The 12,869-nt window shown below is 35.3% G+C and overlaps 2 protein-coding genes across 2 annotated transcripts in view; both read right to left on the reverse strand.

The window, feature by feature from the left end:
* The window catches only part of gpr155b (G protein-coupled receptor 155b), a 698,693-nt gene that overhangs the window by 567,036 nt on the left and 118,788 nt on the right, over positions 1-12,869 (reverse strand). The gene's annotated exons all lie outside the window — the stretch shown is intronic.
* dnah9l (dynein, axonemal, heavy polypeptide 9 like) overlaps positions 1-12,869 on the reverse strand; it is a 113,597-nt gene that overhangs the window by 64,451 nt on the left and 36,277 nt on the right. The window contains exons 32-42 of the mRNA XM_073953681.1: positions 10,410-10,517; positions 10,196-10,327; positions 9,957-10,117; positions 8,235-8,391; positions 8,005-8,150; positions 5,140-5,256; positions 4,914-5,052; positions 4,746-4,838; positions 2,937-3,131; positions 2,750-2,827; positions 2,419-2,551 (exon numbers count right to left, since the gene is read on the reverse strand). Of these exons, the coding sequence (XP_073809782.1) occupies positions 2,419-2,551; positions 2,750-2,827; positions 2,937-3,131; positions 4,746-4,838; positions 4,914-5,052; positions 5,140-5,256; positions 8,005-8,150; positions 8,235-8,391; positions 9,957-10,117; positions 10,196-10,327; positions 10,410-10,517 (1,459 nt within the window). The remainder of the gene's footprint in view (positions 1-2,418; positions 2,552-2,749; positions 2,828-2,936; positions 3,132-4,745; positions 4,839-4,913; positions 5,053-5,139; positions 5,257-8,004; positions 8,151-8,234; positions 8,392-9,956; positions 10,118-10,195; positions 10,328-10,409; positions 10,518-12,869) is intronic.

Below are 12,869 nucleotides of genomic sequence, written 5' to 3' on the forward strand. Positions count from 1 at the left end.
ATGAATGAATGAGTGAATGAATGGTCAAAATATGTAATGTTTTCCTTTGATTCAAAGCTTAATTTTCAGCATCATTCTTCAGTGATCCTCCAAAAATCAACTGAACTAAAATCATGTGTTTGTCCCAACTGTATTATATGGAACATGCGATTTCTCATAGCAATGAACAAATTCGAGACACACTCCTCATTTTCATGTAAATCTAGTGAGTGTAAAATCCCAGTGAAAGGCAGACCAATCAGAACAAACACCAACTGTTTCACGTGCTGTGACATGGGATTATTAATATGCACGCCATGGCTGTGTTCAATTGGCCTCAACGTTTACTACTGAGATTACAACAAGGATTTTTTTCCCCTTTGAAGTTTGTCTAAGACTGTATTAAAATTAATATGCATAGTTAAAGTCGGAATTATTAGCCCCCTTTTAATTATTTTTTTTTTTTATATTTCCCTAATTATGTTTTACAAAGCATGTATATTGTGAAATCAAATGTCTGTAATGAGGTAACAGACACATATGAACGTTTACAGGGTTTCTGCAGGTTTCATCAAGTCAAATTTAAGAATCTTAAGACACTTTTAAAACCATTAAGAATTACATTTTAGATTTAGACAGGGTTAAACGCTAAGGATTTTTTCTAATGGCCCTGTATTATCATCAAGGATCGTCTAATTGTTTTTAGTTTTCCTCCCCTGATTGGGGAATTTAATGGGGAGCTTGCTGTTAAAATGTCTAACAGTTGTTGTGAATTGTATTTCTCTGCAATAAAAAGCTTAAATATAAAAAATAAGGTTTTATTGAGATGTATTGTTTTTCAGTCATGGATTGCAGCTGGAAGCACTGCGTAAAACATATGCTGGATATGGAGTTGGCGGTTCATTCCGCTGTGACGACCACAGATTAATAAAGGGACTAAGCCAAAAAGAAAATGAATGAATGAATGAATGAATGAATGAATCAAATGAATGAATGAATGAATGAATGAAATGTATTGTTGGTCGTTGGATGGATGTCAGCCCAACTGATTAGCTTTCTTAAAGCAAAATTAAGACCTGATTAAATCAAGACCAACAACATTATATTACAGTGAATTTAAGACTTTTTAAGGCCTTTTTTTTATTATTTTTTTTTATTTAAAACATTTTAACTTTTAAGACCCAGCGGACACCCTGGTTTATTATAAGGATAATGTACATCACTGAATATAAGTGCTTAATGCATGTTATATACAGTTAAAGTCAGAATTATTAGCCCCCCCCTTGCATTTCTTTTTTTAAACATTTCCCAAATAATGTTTATCAGAGCAAATTTTCACAGTATGTCTGATAATATTTTTTTCTTTTGGAGAAAGTTTTGTTTGTTTTACTTAGGCAGGAATAAAAGCAGTTTAACATTTTTAAAAGCTTTTTTAAGGTTAATATTATTATCCCCTTTAAGCTATATATTTTTTGACCAAACCATCATTATACAATAACTTGCCTAATTACCCTGAACTGCCTAGTTAACCTAATTAGCCTAGTTAAGCCTTTAAATGTCACTTTAAGCTGTGTAGAAATGTCTTGAAAAAAATCTAGTCAAATATTGTTTACTGCAAAGATAAAATTATTATTATTATTAGAAATGAGTTACAAAACTATTATGTTTAGAAATACTTAAATAAAAAATCAGCTCTACATTTAACAGAAATTGGGGAAAATATAAGGGGGGGGGGTCTGACTTCAACTGTATCATCTCATGTCTCTCAGCTCTTACATTTTCCTGGAGTAAAATGATGCTAATAAACTCAGCTGTAATTTATTATAGTTTAATGTAATGTATCCTATATTTTATCCACAACATGACTGAGAGGCTGGAGAACTTTCTAGCCCATAGAAATTGGAAATAAACTAAGCTAAAGTAAACAAGTAAAAATAAACCTTTCTACACTTCCGTTGAAAAGATTTTCAAAAAAGGAATCTACTTAATTTGTTAAAATAGTTTGGAAAACTGATGTATGGTTATTTTGCATGGTTATTTCACAGTACATCAATCTGTGTTTGTGTTTATGTGTGTGTTTGTGTGTGTGTATGTGAAAGAGATTGCTTTAGGAACTGATATGAACTGCAGAACATCAAAGCAGAGCTAATTAATATTCATGACCATTCCAAATATGGTCAAAACTGAGCTTTTCATTCTAGGAATAATTCTATTGGATATGAATTAGCATATAAAACCATTTCTGGAAAATTTTTGAGCATTCCTAAGCCACATGCTATGTAGATACCAGAGAACAACTTAACATATTGTGTCAATGGCACCTTTAAAAGTGAAGTAAAACAATCACATATAAACACAATCACAGCCCAGCAGACAGCTGTCTACAGAGATGATCCTTAAACTAAGAGACTGCACATAAACACCCACATACACACACACCATCTTTCCACTCCCGTGTGGCTGGGTGGAGAAAGCCAAACAGCTCATCAGTGGTGACAGCTTTAGGGTTGATGTCAGTCCAGATAGGTTTCAGTTTCATGTTAGAGTAGGTCTTATGAAGCGTCTTCAAAATCTGACCCACAAACAAACACATAATTCAACCTTAAGTGATGTCAATTTAATATTTTAACATTTGAGCTGTGAAACACTGACATTTGTATTGTGTTAGAAACGCAACTAATAGCAAACACACTGACTAAGAAACTCAAATGGTTATCACAATACAAAACATTTATATCTGAGCCTTACTTCAACTATTTACTAGACTCACCTGACTTTTTCCCGATCCAGGACCACCTACTACGAAAACGGAGTGTCTCACTGCCAGCAACTCCTCCAGTTGAGTCACCTAAAAGAGGAAGAAGAAACAAACACATTTAGAAGATTTGAAATGAACTGCACCCTTATATTTAAAACTATCAAATGTCAAAATATTCGAAAATGTCTTACACACACACCTTCAGTATGAAACTTTCCTCTGGCTGGAGGTGGAGTTCAGCAACCGACTGGCGTACGTTCTGCTCAAGAAGATGGTCTCTCTTGCGTGGGATGTCCAGAAGAGGAAAGAGATCGCTTATCAGTCCCAAGAATATCGGCACATCACTAGTCACGACCTTCGGAAGGTTAAAGTCTCGAAGAGCACGCATGAGCACCTACAAAACACACATACAACACAAAACATCCTTTTTATCCTTCCCTTATAGAGCTAAACCATTTATTTATTTTTAATTTGACCATTTTGGAATCCATTCAGCCAATCTCCAGGTCTAGAGTATTTTATCCTGGCAGAAATAATTTAATCGGATTAGACCATAAGCATCCAAAAATCACTAATTTTTTTTTTTAATAAGGGAACTTTGCTGCTTTATGACGAAACACCTGAAAACTGGCTAACTTTCATCAATATAGCCAAACCGAACAGCTGCTTGCTCAAGTGTGTGCCTTGTAACCATGGAGACATTTTTGAGACACAATTCAGAACATATTTACTTTGGTGCAGATCCTGAGCCATCTCTATTTTAATCCAAAGTACACAGAGACATGGTCAAAACTTCTATAGGCTCCTTGGCTTAAGACGTTTTTTAAGATTAAGACGATGTTTTAATGCACAGGTGTCAAACTCAGTTCCAAAAGGGCCGCAGCTCTGCACAGTTTAGTTCCAATCCTAATTAAACACACCTGATCAAACTAATTGAGTCCTTCAGGCTTGTTAGAAACCTACTGGTAAGTGTGTTGGAGCAGGGTTGGAACTAAACTGTGCAGGGCTTCGGCCCTCCAGGAATTGAGTTTAATCAGGTGTTTTGCAACATTTATTTTGCTCCTGTATTAATAATATGGTTTCAAAACTTCTGCAATCAATGTTTAACTCTAAACAAGCTCATAGATAGTTCATGTTTGATGTCCCTGCAAAGCTAATTTGGTGTACTGAACGATTGTTTACATTTCATGTTATTATGTGTGCAACATATTAACATTTTAAGAAACTTGTACATTTCTGTGTCAGTTTACATCAAAAATGCCTATTGAGATGAACATGCTTTGAAATCAAAAGTTTACCTTCTTATGGATCTTACCCTAGGCCAGAGAAGAACGCTCAAGCTAGAAGAAGACTACAGATTAGAGAAAGACTTGAACCCAACACGGAGAACACCAGAGGACTACAGGGAGCAGGCAGGGACCCAGACAAAATGGGTTAATCGATTAATTGTTAATAATTGATTATTTTTGACTTGCTTGGTTTGGTCTTACAAAATCTAAGGTTTTCCATCATTACATTCTCTTAAACTCTTATATTACTTTCTTTTCTTTTACTTTTCTCTACATCCTGTATGAATGTGTTTGTGTTAGGTGTTAGTTTCTGTTAGATTAGTCAATGAAGTGTAATTTTGTTAAAGAAAGGTGCCTGTGCCTATTTATGAATCTAATGTCTTAAACTTCAATCTTGCTACCCTGCTTAAACATTAATGGGTTTTTATTTTGACAGCAATAGTCGTAATTAAAGTAAACTGTCCTTTCGAACGATTGCTGGATGATTCGTTTGTTTGGATTTAAAGAGTTGATTCTTTTGAAGCCCCGTTTAAATGAATCTTCGGTTCCCTTTGAGCTAATTCGCTACACTAAGCTAAAAGTGCTAAAAGATCAGCTGAATGGATTCAAAAAAGTGTATAACTCGACTGTTTATCTCTAAGGTAGTTGTAAAATAAGTCAATTTTGAAAATAAAGTGATAGAGAAATACTAAATTTCTACACTAAATTCCCATGAAGACCTGCTCTTCCGGACAGCTCCTGTCTTCCCTCTTCAGTGACCCAGCTACAACCAAGACTGACTTTATGGCCCTCAAGCCCCAGTCATAATGATCCTACAAGAAACCACAAGGTTTTTCAACAGATCACGAAGCGTGTTTATGTATGAATGCGTATGTGAGTCAATGTACCTGTTTGGACAGCAGCTCTTTGCATAGTGTATACAGGCTGATGAACTTGCGTGCAAGCAGCCGTGCATCGAGAAAACCTTCCGCCACCAACAAGATTTCACAGATTAACTCATAATCTGGAATCACCATTGCACATGGCCTGACACAACAAGACAAAATTCATGGTTAGCAGACACCAAATATGACTATTGTTGATTCTAATTCACTTCAAAGCATAACAAAACACCTGAAAAGTGCTTTGAGGTTCTCTGGGAGTTCAGTCCTTCCTGCATATCCAGGGTTCAAAGTGATGAAGATACCAACTGTTGACCTCAACTCAATATCTTCCCCCAGAAAGTGGAACCTGATAAATGATAGACAATGAAATGGAATTTAAAGGGGAAATTTGTTTGGAACTGCATGGATACATGAGGACTGAAAAGTATAGTTTGCCCAAAAATGAAAGTTCTGTCATCGTTTACTCATCCTCGACTTGTTCCAAACCTGTATGAGCATTTTTTTTCTGTTGAACATAAAAGAACATATACTAAAGAATGTTGGTAAAAAACATTCACTTTCATTCTTCAATAGAATTTTAGAAGCACTTGAGTAATTTGAGTAAATTTGAGTAAATTTCAAATTTTGGGGTGAACTATGTATTGAATAAGACACAACTGCATGGGATTTTGGATGCTGTGCAATGAAATGTGTGTAAAAATCAAGACATGGCAAGGCAAGGCAAGTTTATTTATATAGCACATTTCAAACACAATGGTCATTCAAAATGCTTTACATAAACAATAAAATATATTTTTTGAAATAATTAAAAATGATTAAATCAGATTAAAATGTGTTAAACAGGTTATAAAAGAATGAAAAAGAAAGACAAAATAGTGCGATCTGTGGTTCGTAGCACAGTGCTCATTAAGTAAAGGCACAGCTACACATTGATTTGTCTTGATTTGAATGTGCCTAATGTTGGTGCACATCTGATCATATCTGGAAGCTGATTCCAGCAGCGGGGGCATAGTAGCTGAAGGCGGATTCACCCTGTTTTGACTGAACCCTTGGAATTTCTATTTTATTTGATCCTAAAGATCTGAGTGATCTTTTAGGTTTGTATTCAGTGAGCAATTCTGTAATGTATTGAGGTCCTAGGCCATGTAGTGATTTACAGACAATTTATAATAGTTTTAAATCTATTCTGAATGTAACTGGGAGCCAGTGCAGAATTCTGAGGACAGGTGTGATGTGCTCTGATTTCCTGGTTCTGGTCAGAAACCTGCCAGCAGTGTTCTGGATGAGCTGTAACTGTCTGACTGTCTCAATGGTATACAATTAATAAATAAATGTATAAGAAATAATATAATTTTAGACCATATAGATTGGTTGGAGTGGAATTGAATGGGGGAGGATATACAGTTTAAACCAGAAGTTTACATACACCATATAAAAAGGCACATAACCATTTTAAAAACAGTCAGATGTTAATGTGACTAAACTTTTTCTCTTGTAGGTAAGTTAGGATTTTTTTTAGGACTGGTGTCAAGGTTTTGGAAGTTTCCGATTGGCTAATTGACAACATTTGATTTAATTGGAGGCACAACTGTAGGATAGTATTTTAGGAAAACCTCAAACACACTGCCTCCTTGTGTGACAACATGGGAAAATCAACAAGCCAGAATCAACCAAAAAGCCAGATTACAATTTGCTAAAGTACACTGGGAAAAAGAATAATTGTTGGAGACATGTCCTGTGGTCTGATGGAACTAAGATTGAACTGTTTGGCCATAATGACTAGTGTTACATTTGGAGGACAAAGGGGAAAGCTTACAAGCCTAGAAACACCATCCCAACTGTGAAGTATGGGGGCGGCAGCATCATGTTGTGGGGTTGTTTTGCTGCAGGAGGGACTGGTCCACTTCACAGCATAGATGGCATCATGAAGAAAGAACATTATGTAGAAATACTGAAGCAACATCTCAAGACATCAGCCAGGAAATTAAAACTTGGCCACAAATGGGTCTTCCAAACAGACCATGACCCTAAGCATGCTGAAAAATTAGTTAAAATGTGCTTTAAGGACAACAGAGTGAATGTTTTGGAGTGGCCATCACAAAGCCCTGACCTCAATCCTATAAAAAATTTGTGGCCAGAGTTGAAAAAGCTTGTGCGAGTAAGACAGCCAACAAAGCTGACTCAGTTACACCATTTCTGTAAGGAGGAATGGGCTAAAATTCCTTCAAACTATTGTGAGAAGCTTGTGGAAGCATACCAAAAATAGTAAGCCAGAGTTATACAGTTTAAAAAATACCAATGAAATGTGTGTAAACTTTTGACTGTCTAGAAATTAATAAAAAAAAATTAAAGAAAAATCTCTCATTATTCTGGCATTTAGAAAAATGTTAATCATTTAGGTTATTCCAACGAACTTAAAGTAGTAAACATTTAGTATGATTTACCATCAGACATTTTTTTTTAAATGGTTATTTTCTTTTTCTTTTTTTTTTTAGTGTATGTAAACTTCTGGTTTCAACTGTACATTAGGATGGAAGTATAAATAATTGAATGTAACTGAAATAATTGAATAACAGAATAACATGTAATATAATGAGAAAACAATGGAATGGTATGAAATTAAATGTGTATGCAATTGTATGTAACACAGTGGAATGGGATTTGTGAGGATGTGGAAAAGAAAAAAATTGGAGAGGAAATGGATAGTGAAAAACTACCTTATGGAATAGAACAGAATGACATTTGATAATATGAAATGAACCAGATCAGAATACAATAGAACTGAAAGGTTGACATAGAACAGGATGGAAAAAGTGCTAAATACAATAATGTGCAGAATATTATGAGGGGATCAGAATTATGTGAGATGGAATTTGAGAGTATACTAGGACAGAAAGGTAAAAATGGAATGTAACAATAAGATATGTGATGAAACAAGACACGAATGAATGAATATTTTTCTACAGAATATTTTTCTGTAGAAAAACAACAAAGGAATGTCATAGAATTGGATGAAATATGCAACATATCATAACATTATGGTACAGGACAGGATAGAATGTGATCAAACTGTGTGAAATGAGATGGAACTGACCTCTGTTTCTTGTTGCGAACAGCATCTTGAATGGTTTTCACCTGCACAGCAACCACAGACAAAACCTCCACAGAGATCCTGTTAAACTCATCAAAACAGCCCCACACTCCGGTCTGGGCTAAACCTTTATAGATATTACCTATGGACTGAAAGGAGCAGGAAGATAAAGAAAGAAGTGATGCAGCAAGTAAAAAGAGGGGCTGTTTCTACAACTCTTGGGATTTACACACCTTGTAGTCCATTTGCTCTGAGCAGTTGAACACATAGACCATAATGCCAAGCGAGCGGCCAAGGTCTTTTGTGGTTTCCGTCTTGCCAGTTCCAGCAGGACCAGAGGTGGCGCCACTCATGGTAAGGTGCAAAGACTGAGTCAGAGTAATGTAACATCTGCAGACGCAATGACTAGAAGGTTACATTTTCATTAAAAGGATGTTCATAAGACTTTAATGAAACCTTTTAAATCATGACATGAAAAAAATTTGAAGATTTTATGCATGCTTATGACCAGGGAAATAGCATGTAAGTATGGCTTAGTAATGAGTGTAATTCCTGCATGCCGCTGACCAAACACAAAGCATACAGTAGTTGCTTTAGGACAGTGTGTGAGAGAGTGAGACCAGGAGTCCTTGCATGCATGAAATATTGCACATTATGACAAGTTTTGCTTGCTACACAACTGAAAACGTGCTAGATATAATACAGTTTTTCGTTCAGGATTATAATATTATGACGTACTATAAAGTTTTTTAACTGGCGAATGACATGATCTAGTGGGTCTCTGTGATCTATAATAAGCGTGATCGTGTCGGCGCCAAAAGCCAAGTGGTTAGTGCAACCCAAGCTCATTCTGGAAATGTACCCCCGCGGACGTTTCTGGAGACTGTGATTTACGTGGCCGGAGGTACGTAATGCCGCGTTTAGTTTTTTTCGAGCGAACGCTGCGGGGCGCCTCCGAGTGGAGGGCTTTCCCGATGCAATTAGTTTGTCCGCTTAGCTCACAGCGTTGCGTCGGCGGAGCGGAGGCCCCGGAGGAGGTGGAGGAGGAGCCGGCCGCGGGGACGATGACCGGGATCGAGTCCGGGGAACAGCAGTTCTGGAAATCAGGTAAGACGAAAAACGGAATCTGAAAAATAAGGGCGAGAACGCGGCGGAATCCGAAAACGCGGTCGAAATCGAAGACGAGGGCTTTTGCTTTTTTTTTTTTTTTTTTTTTCCTGGACGGCTTTTGCGAACCCTCGCTCGGGTTTAGGGGAGGAGAAGGAAGAGGAGATCCGGCCAATCTGGCGGCTTTTCGCGCGGGAACGGCGCGGGCGCGAACGGCTCGCGCTCCCGAGAGGCGCCCGAGACGCGAAAAAGCGCGCACAGCGGCCTCTTGCGGATCCGCGAAAACAAAAACCGCTCGAATACGTACTTCCCGGGACGTAAATCGCGGTCTGCGGAAACGTCCGCTGGGCTACGTTTCCACAATGAGCCCGGGTTGGGTTAGTGCGTCGACACATAGCACCAAGGTGCTCACGGCGACCTGAGTTCGATTCCCGGCTCGAGGTCCTTTGCCGATCCTTCCCCTATCTCTGCTCCGCACATTTCCTGTCTGTAAAAATCTCCACTGTCCTATCCCAATAAAGGTGAAAACCCCTAAAATTTTTTTTTTTTAAATAGTTAAAAAATAAGCGCGATCGTGATTTCAGAAGGCTTGGCATTGGACTGCAGGGCAGAGAATGTGTTTCAAACATGATTCTTACTGGTTAGCATTTAGGAAGATCAACTACTGCACCATAATGACCGTTTTCATAAGAATGCATAAAATCTTCTTCATATTAATAACATGTGTCATAGCATGATTATAAAGATTATTATGAACAGCCCGTTCAAGTAAATTGAAACTAACTCGAATAGTAAAAAACATAAATCAACCATCAAATTTCAGATCAGTAAGAGTGTGTGACACTGACCGGTCAGTGAGTGGTGTGATAACCAATCTGTTAGTATTCCCTAGATACTCGTATGAGAACTGAAACTGTGCATCACAGATGTTGATATAACAGTGCTTCTGCTGCTCGGCCCATCTGTGCCGTAACTGCGACAGCCACGCAAACGCCTGTCCACTGGTCACCTTAAAAAACAGGTCATTTTATCATCATTATATTTCATCATTCAAGACTCAAATGTAAGGCCACTTGGGGTTCATTACCTTCTGAGATATGAGTTTAGCAACTACATCTCGAGCGTGGACATCGATAGTGGAGATGGTCATGATCTTTTGTCTGTCTCCAGGAGTGAGTTCACCCAGTAACATGTTTATCAGAGAGTTCAGCTGACTGATCTGCACTCATTCACAAACTACAGTCATTTTGTCAGATATCAACAGAAGTGAGACAAGTTATTGTTTTGAAATGTTTGCGTACCTGTTTTCGGTTGTAGTCTTTCAGGGCAGTCTCAAAACCTTCCTCCACCCTCTCAAAAGCAATGCCCACATCTGTCGCCCACCATATTTGGCTTCCAGTCAACGCCACCTTAAGACCAAACACACAAATTAATCTGAAATGAGTCTATAGTTTAATTGTTTTTTATTTATTCAACTTTTAAATTAGTGATTTTAAAAACTCTTCTTTATATGGGTGTTTTCATTTAATCAGAAAAAAGTTTTTAATAATCAGAAAAATATTTGTAATGACTATGGTTTTATGGTTCCATTAAAGGTTCCTTTAGTGGTTTCGAAAAAGAAATGCAAGACTTAAAGTGATAGTTTGTGCAAAACTGAAAATTCTGACATCATTTACTCCACTTTACCCTTCACGGGTTCTAAAACCTGTATGAGTTTCTTTTTTCTGCTGAACGCTTAAGATATTTTGAAAAATATTGGAACCTGTAACCAGTAGCCACTGACATCCATATTATTTTATTCTGCTATAGATATCAATAGCTTCCCAGCTAACAATTTTAGGTTTGAAAGTAAATTCCTTATTCCAATTACGTTATTTTTATGTTCTTCAAATGTTCAAAACTTTTAGTTTGTTCAGACGTTGTATTAACATTATATATTAAATTAATACATTGTTAATTAATATATTGAACATTAGCACAATGTTCTAAGAATGTTTTTATATCAACATTATGAAAACATTGATAAATAACAACTAACATCCTAAAGAAGTTCCAAGAACTTTGTTCTTAGAATGTTTCTCTATCAGCCTTAAAAAAATGTTCCAGACACATTATTTTAATAAAATTGTGTTTTAACATATGGGCGACATGGTGGCTTCATTCTTCTGTGGCAAACCAAAATTTACACAACTTTTATGGAACGTTACTTAAAAAATAAGAAAACTTTTAATATATATATATATATATATATATATATATATATATATATATATATATATATATATATATATATATATATATTTTTTTTTTTTTTTTTTTTTTTTTTAATTTTTTTTAATTTTTTTTTTTTAAGATCAACTATTATTTTTATTTACTCTCCTCAGTGGAGCACTTCTTAAAAAGAACAAATGTCAAATAAATTTAGTGGTATTCTTACAGTTTTTTTTATGTTTTTATTACACTACACTACATTTACTTTTCTTTTTTCATTCTTCACCTCATAGTTAAAGTGTGTCACGTTCATTTATTACTTTATTAATATTTTTTATGTTTATTTTTTAACAAATAAATTTATCCACACGTGTTTTTGATTTGCTTAAAAGAAAATGCTTATGTTGTATTTATTTGGAACAGAACTAAATCTAATGCATGTTTTTGTACACTTAAATAATCAGTTCATTAATAATCAGCTTGGAACACTGGGGAAACTGAGAGTTTCATGCTAAAATATAGTATTTTAGTATCATGTTTACAATTATATTTATTTCAATATAAAACTGGTGTTGAATAACACTCCTAAAACTCTGAAATTAAAAAACAATATAACTGTACCTCATAGCATATTAGTAAAAACTCTCTATATATGGGTAATTCTTCAACTATGGGCACTTTTGTCCTTAGATCATATATCCAAAAATATATAATTTTGTTCAAATTCATCTTTCTTTGTCAAACTAACAATAAAATCTACTTTAAAAAATACTATCTTTCTATTATATATTTTTCATATTCTTCAATGTGTCAATTTTAGTGTCGAAATCACTGTTTTCATCTTGTCGCACATCCAGAATTTTAAACTTCAACAATGAAACTAACATGTTAAAATATTATTTATCTAACTTTTATTAATATATCTTAATCAAGCACTAGTGAAATAATTTAAATATGTTATAGTTATTAATGTGAGACTATTAGCAATATTACTTTTTATACAAAATATAGCTGTCGCAAAGAGTCATTTCCACCACAACACTGTAATGTCGCTTTAAAAAGTTTGTGTGAAAGATTATTTAGGTGGTTTCTATGAAAATGAATAGTGCCATCTGAGAACATGTTCAAGATGGAGGGAATTAAAATTTTTATCAACAACACTTGAAGGAAAATCAAGGTAAATATTGCTTGATACGGAAATACATTTATTCTAAGTCATTTCCAAACATGTTGAACCATCAAAGATGTTTTAAAAACCAAACAAAATGAGGGTAAATAAGAGTGTTTTGTATACATGAACAGCTAGTATCAATTCAAAGCTACTCAGTGAAGCTATTTTTCATTTTTTCACAATAAACTGTTGAAATGTGATTTCCACCACTGTCATTTCCATCACCTCACACATTTTTAAAATATTTCAAAAGTTCTCATCACACATTAAAAATGTTTTTACAATGTATAAGTTCATGCTCTATTTGATTCACAAATTCAGTTTATTTATTTTCTAATAAGCTCTAAACCAAACTAATATGAATTTTAGAGTGTGTCAG

This window comes from Danio rerio, chromosome 6, assembly GCF_049306965.1.
Source record: "Danio rerio strain Tuebingen ecotype United States chromosome 6, GRCz12tu, whole genome shotgun sequence".
Lineage (NCBI taxonomy): Eukaryota > Metazoa > Chordata > Actinopteri > Cypriniformes > Danionidae > Danio > Danio rerio.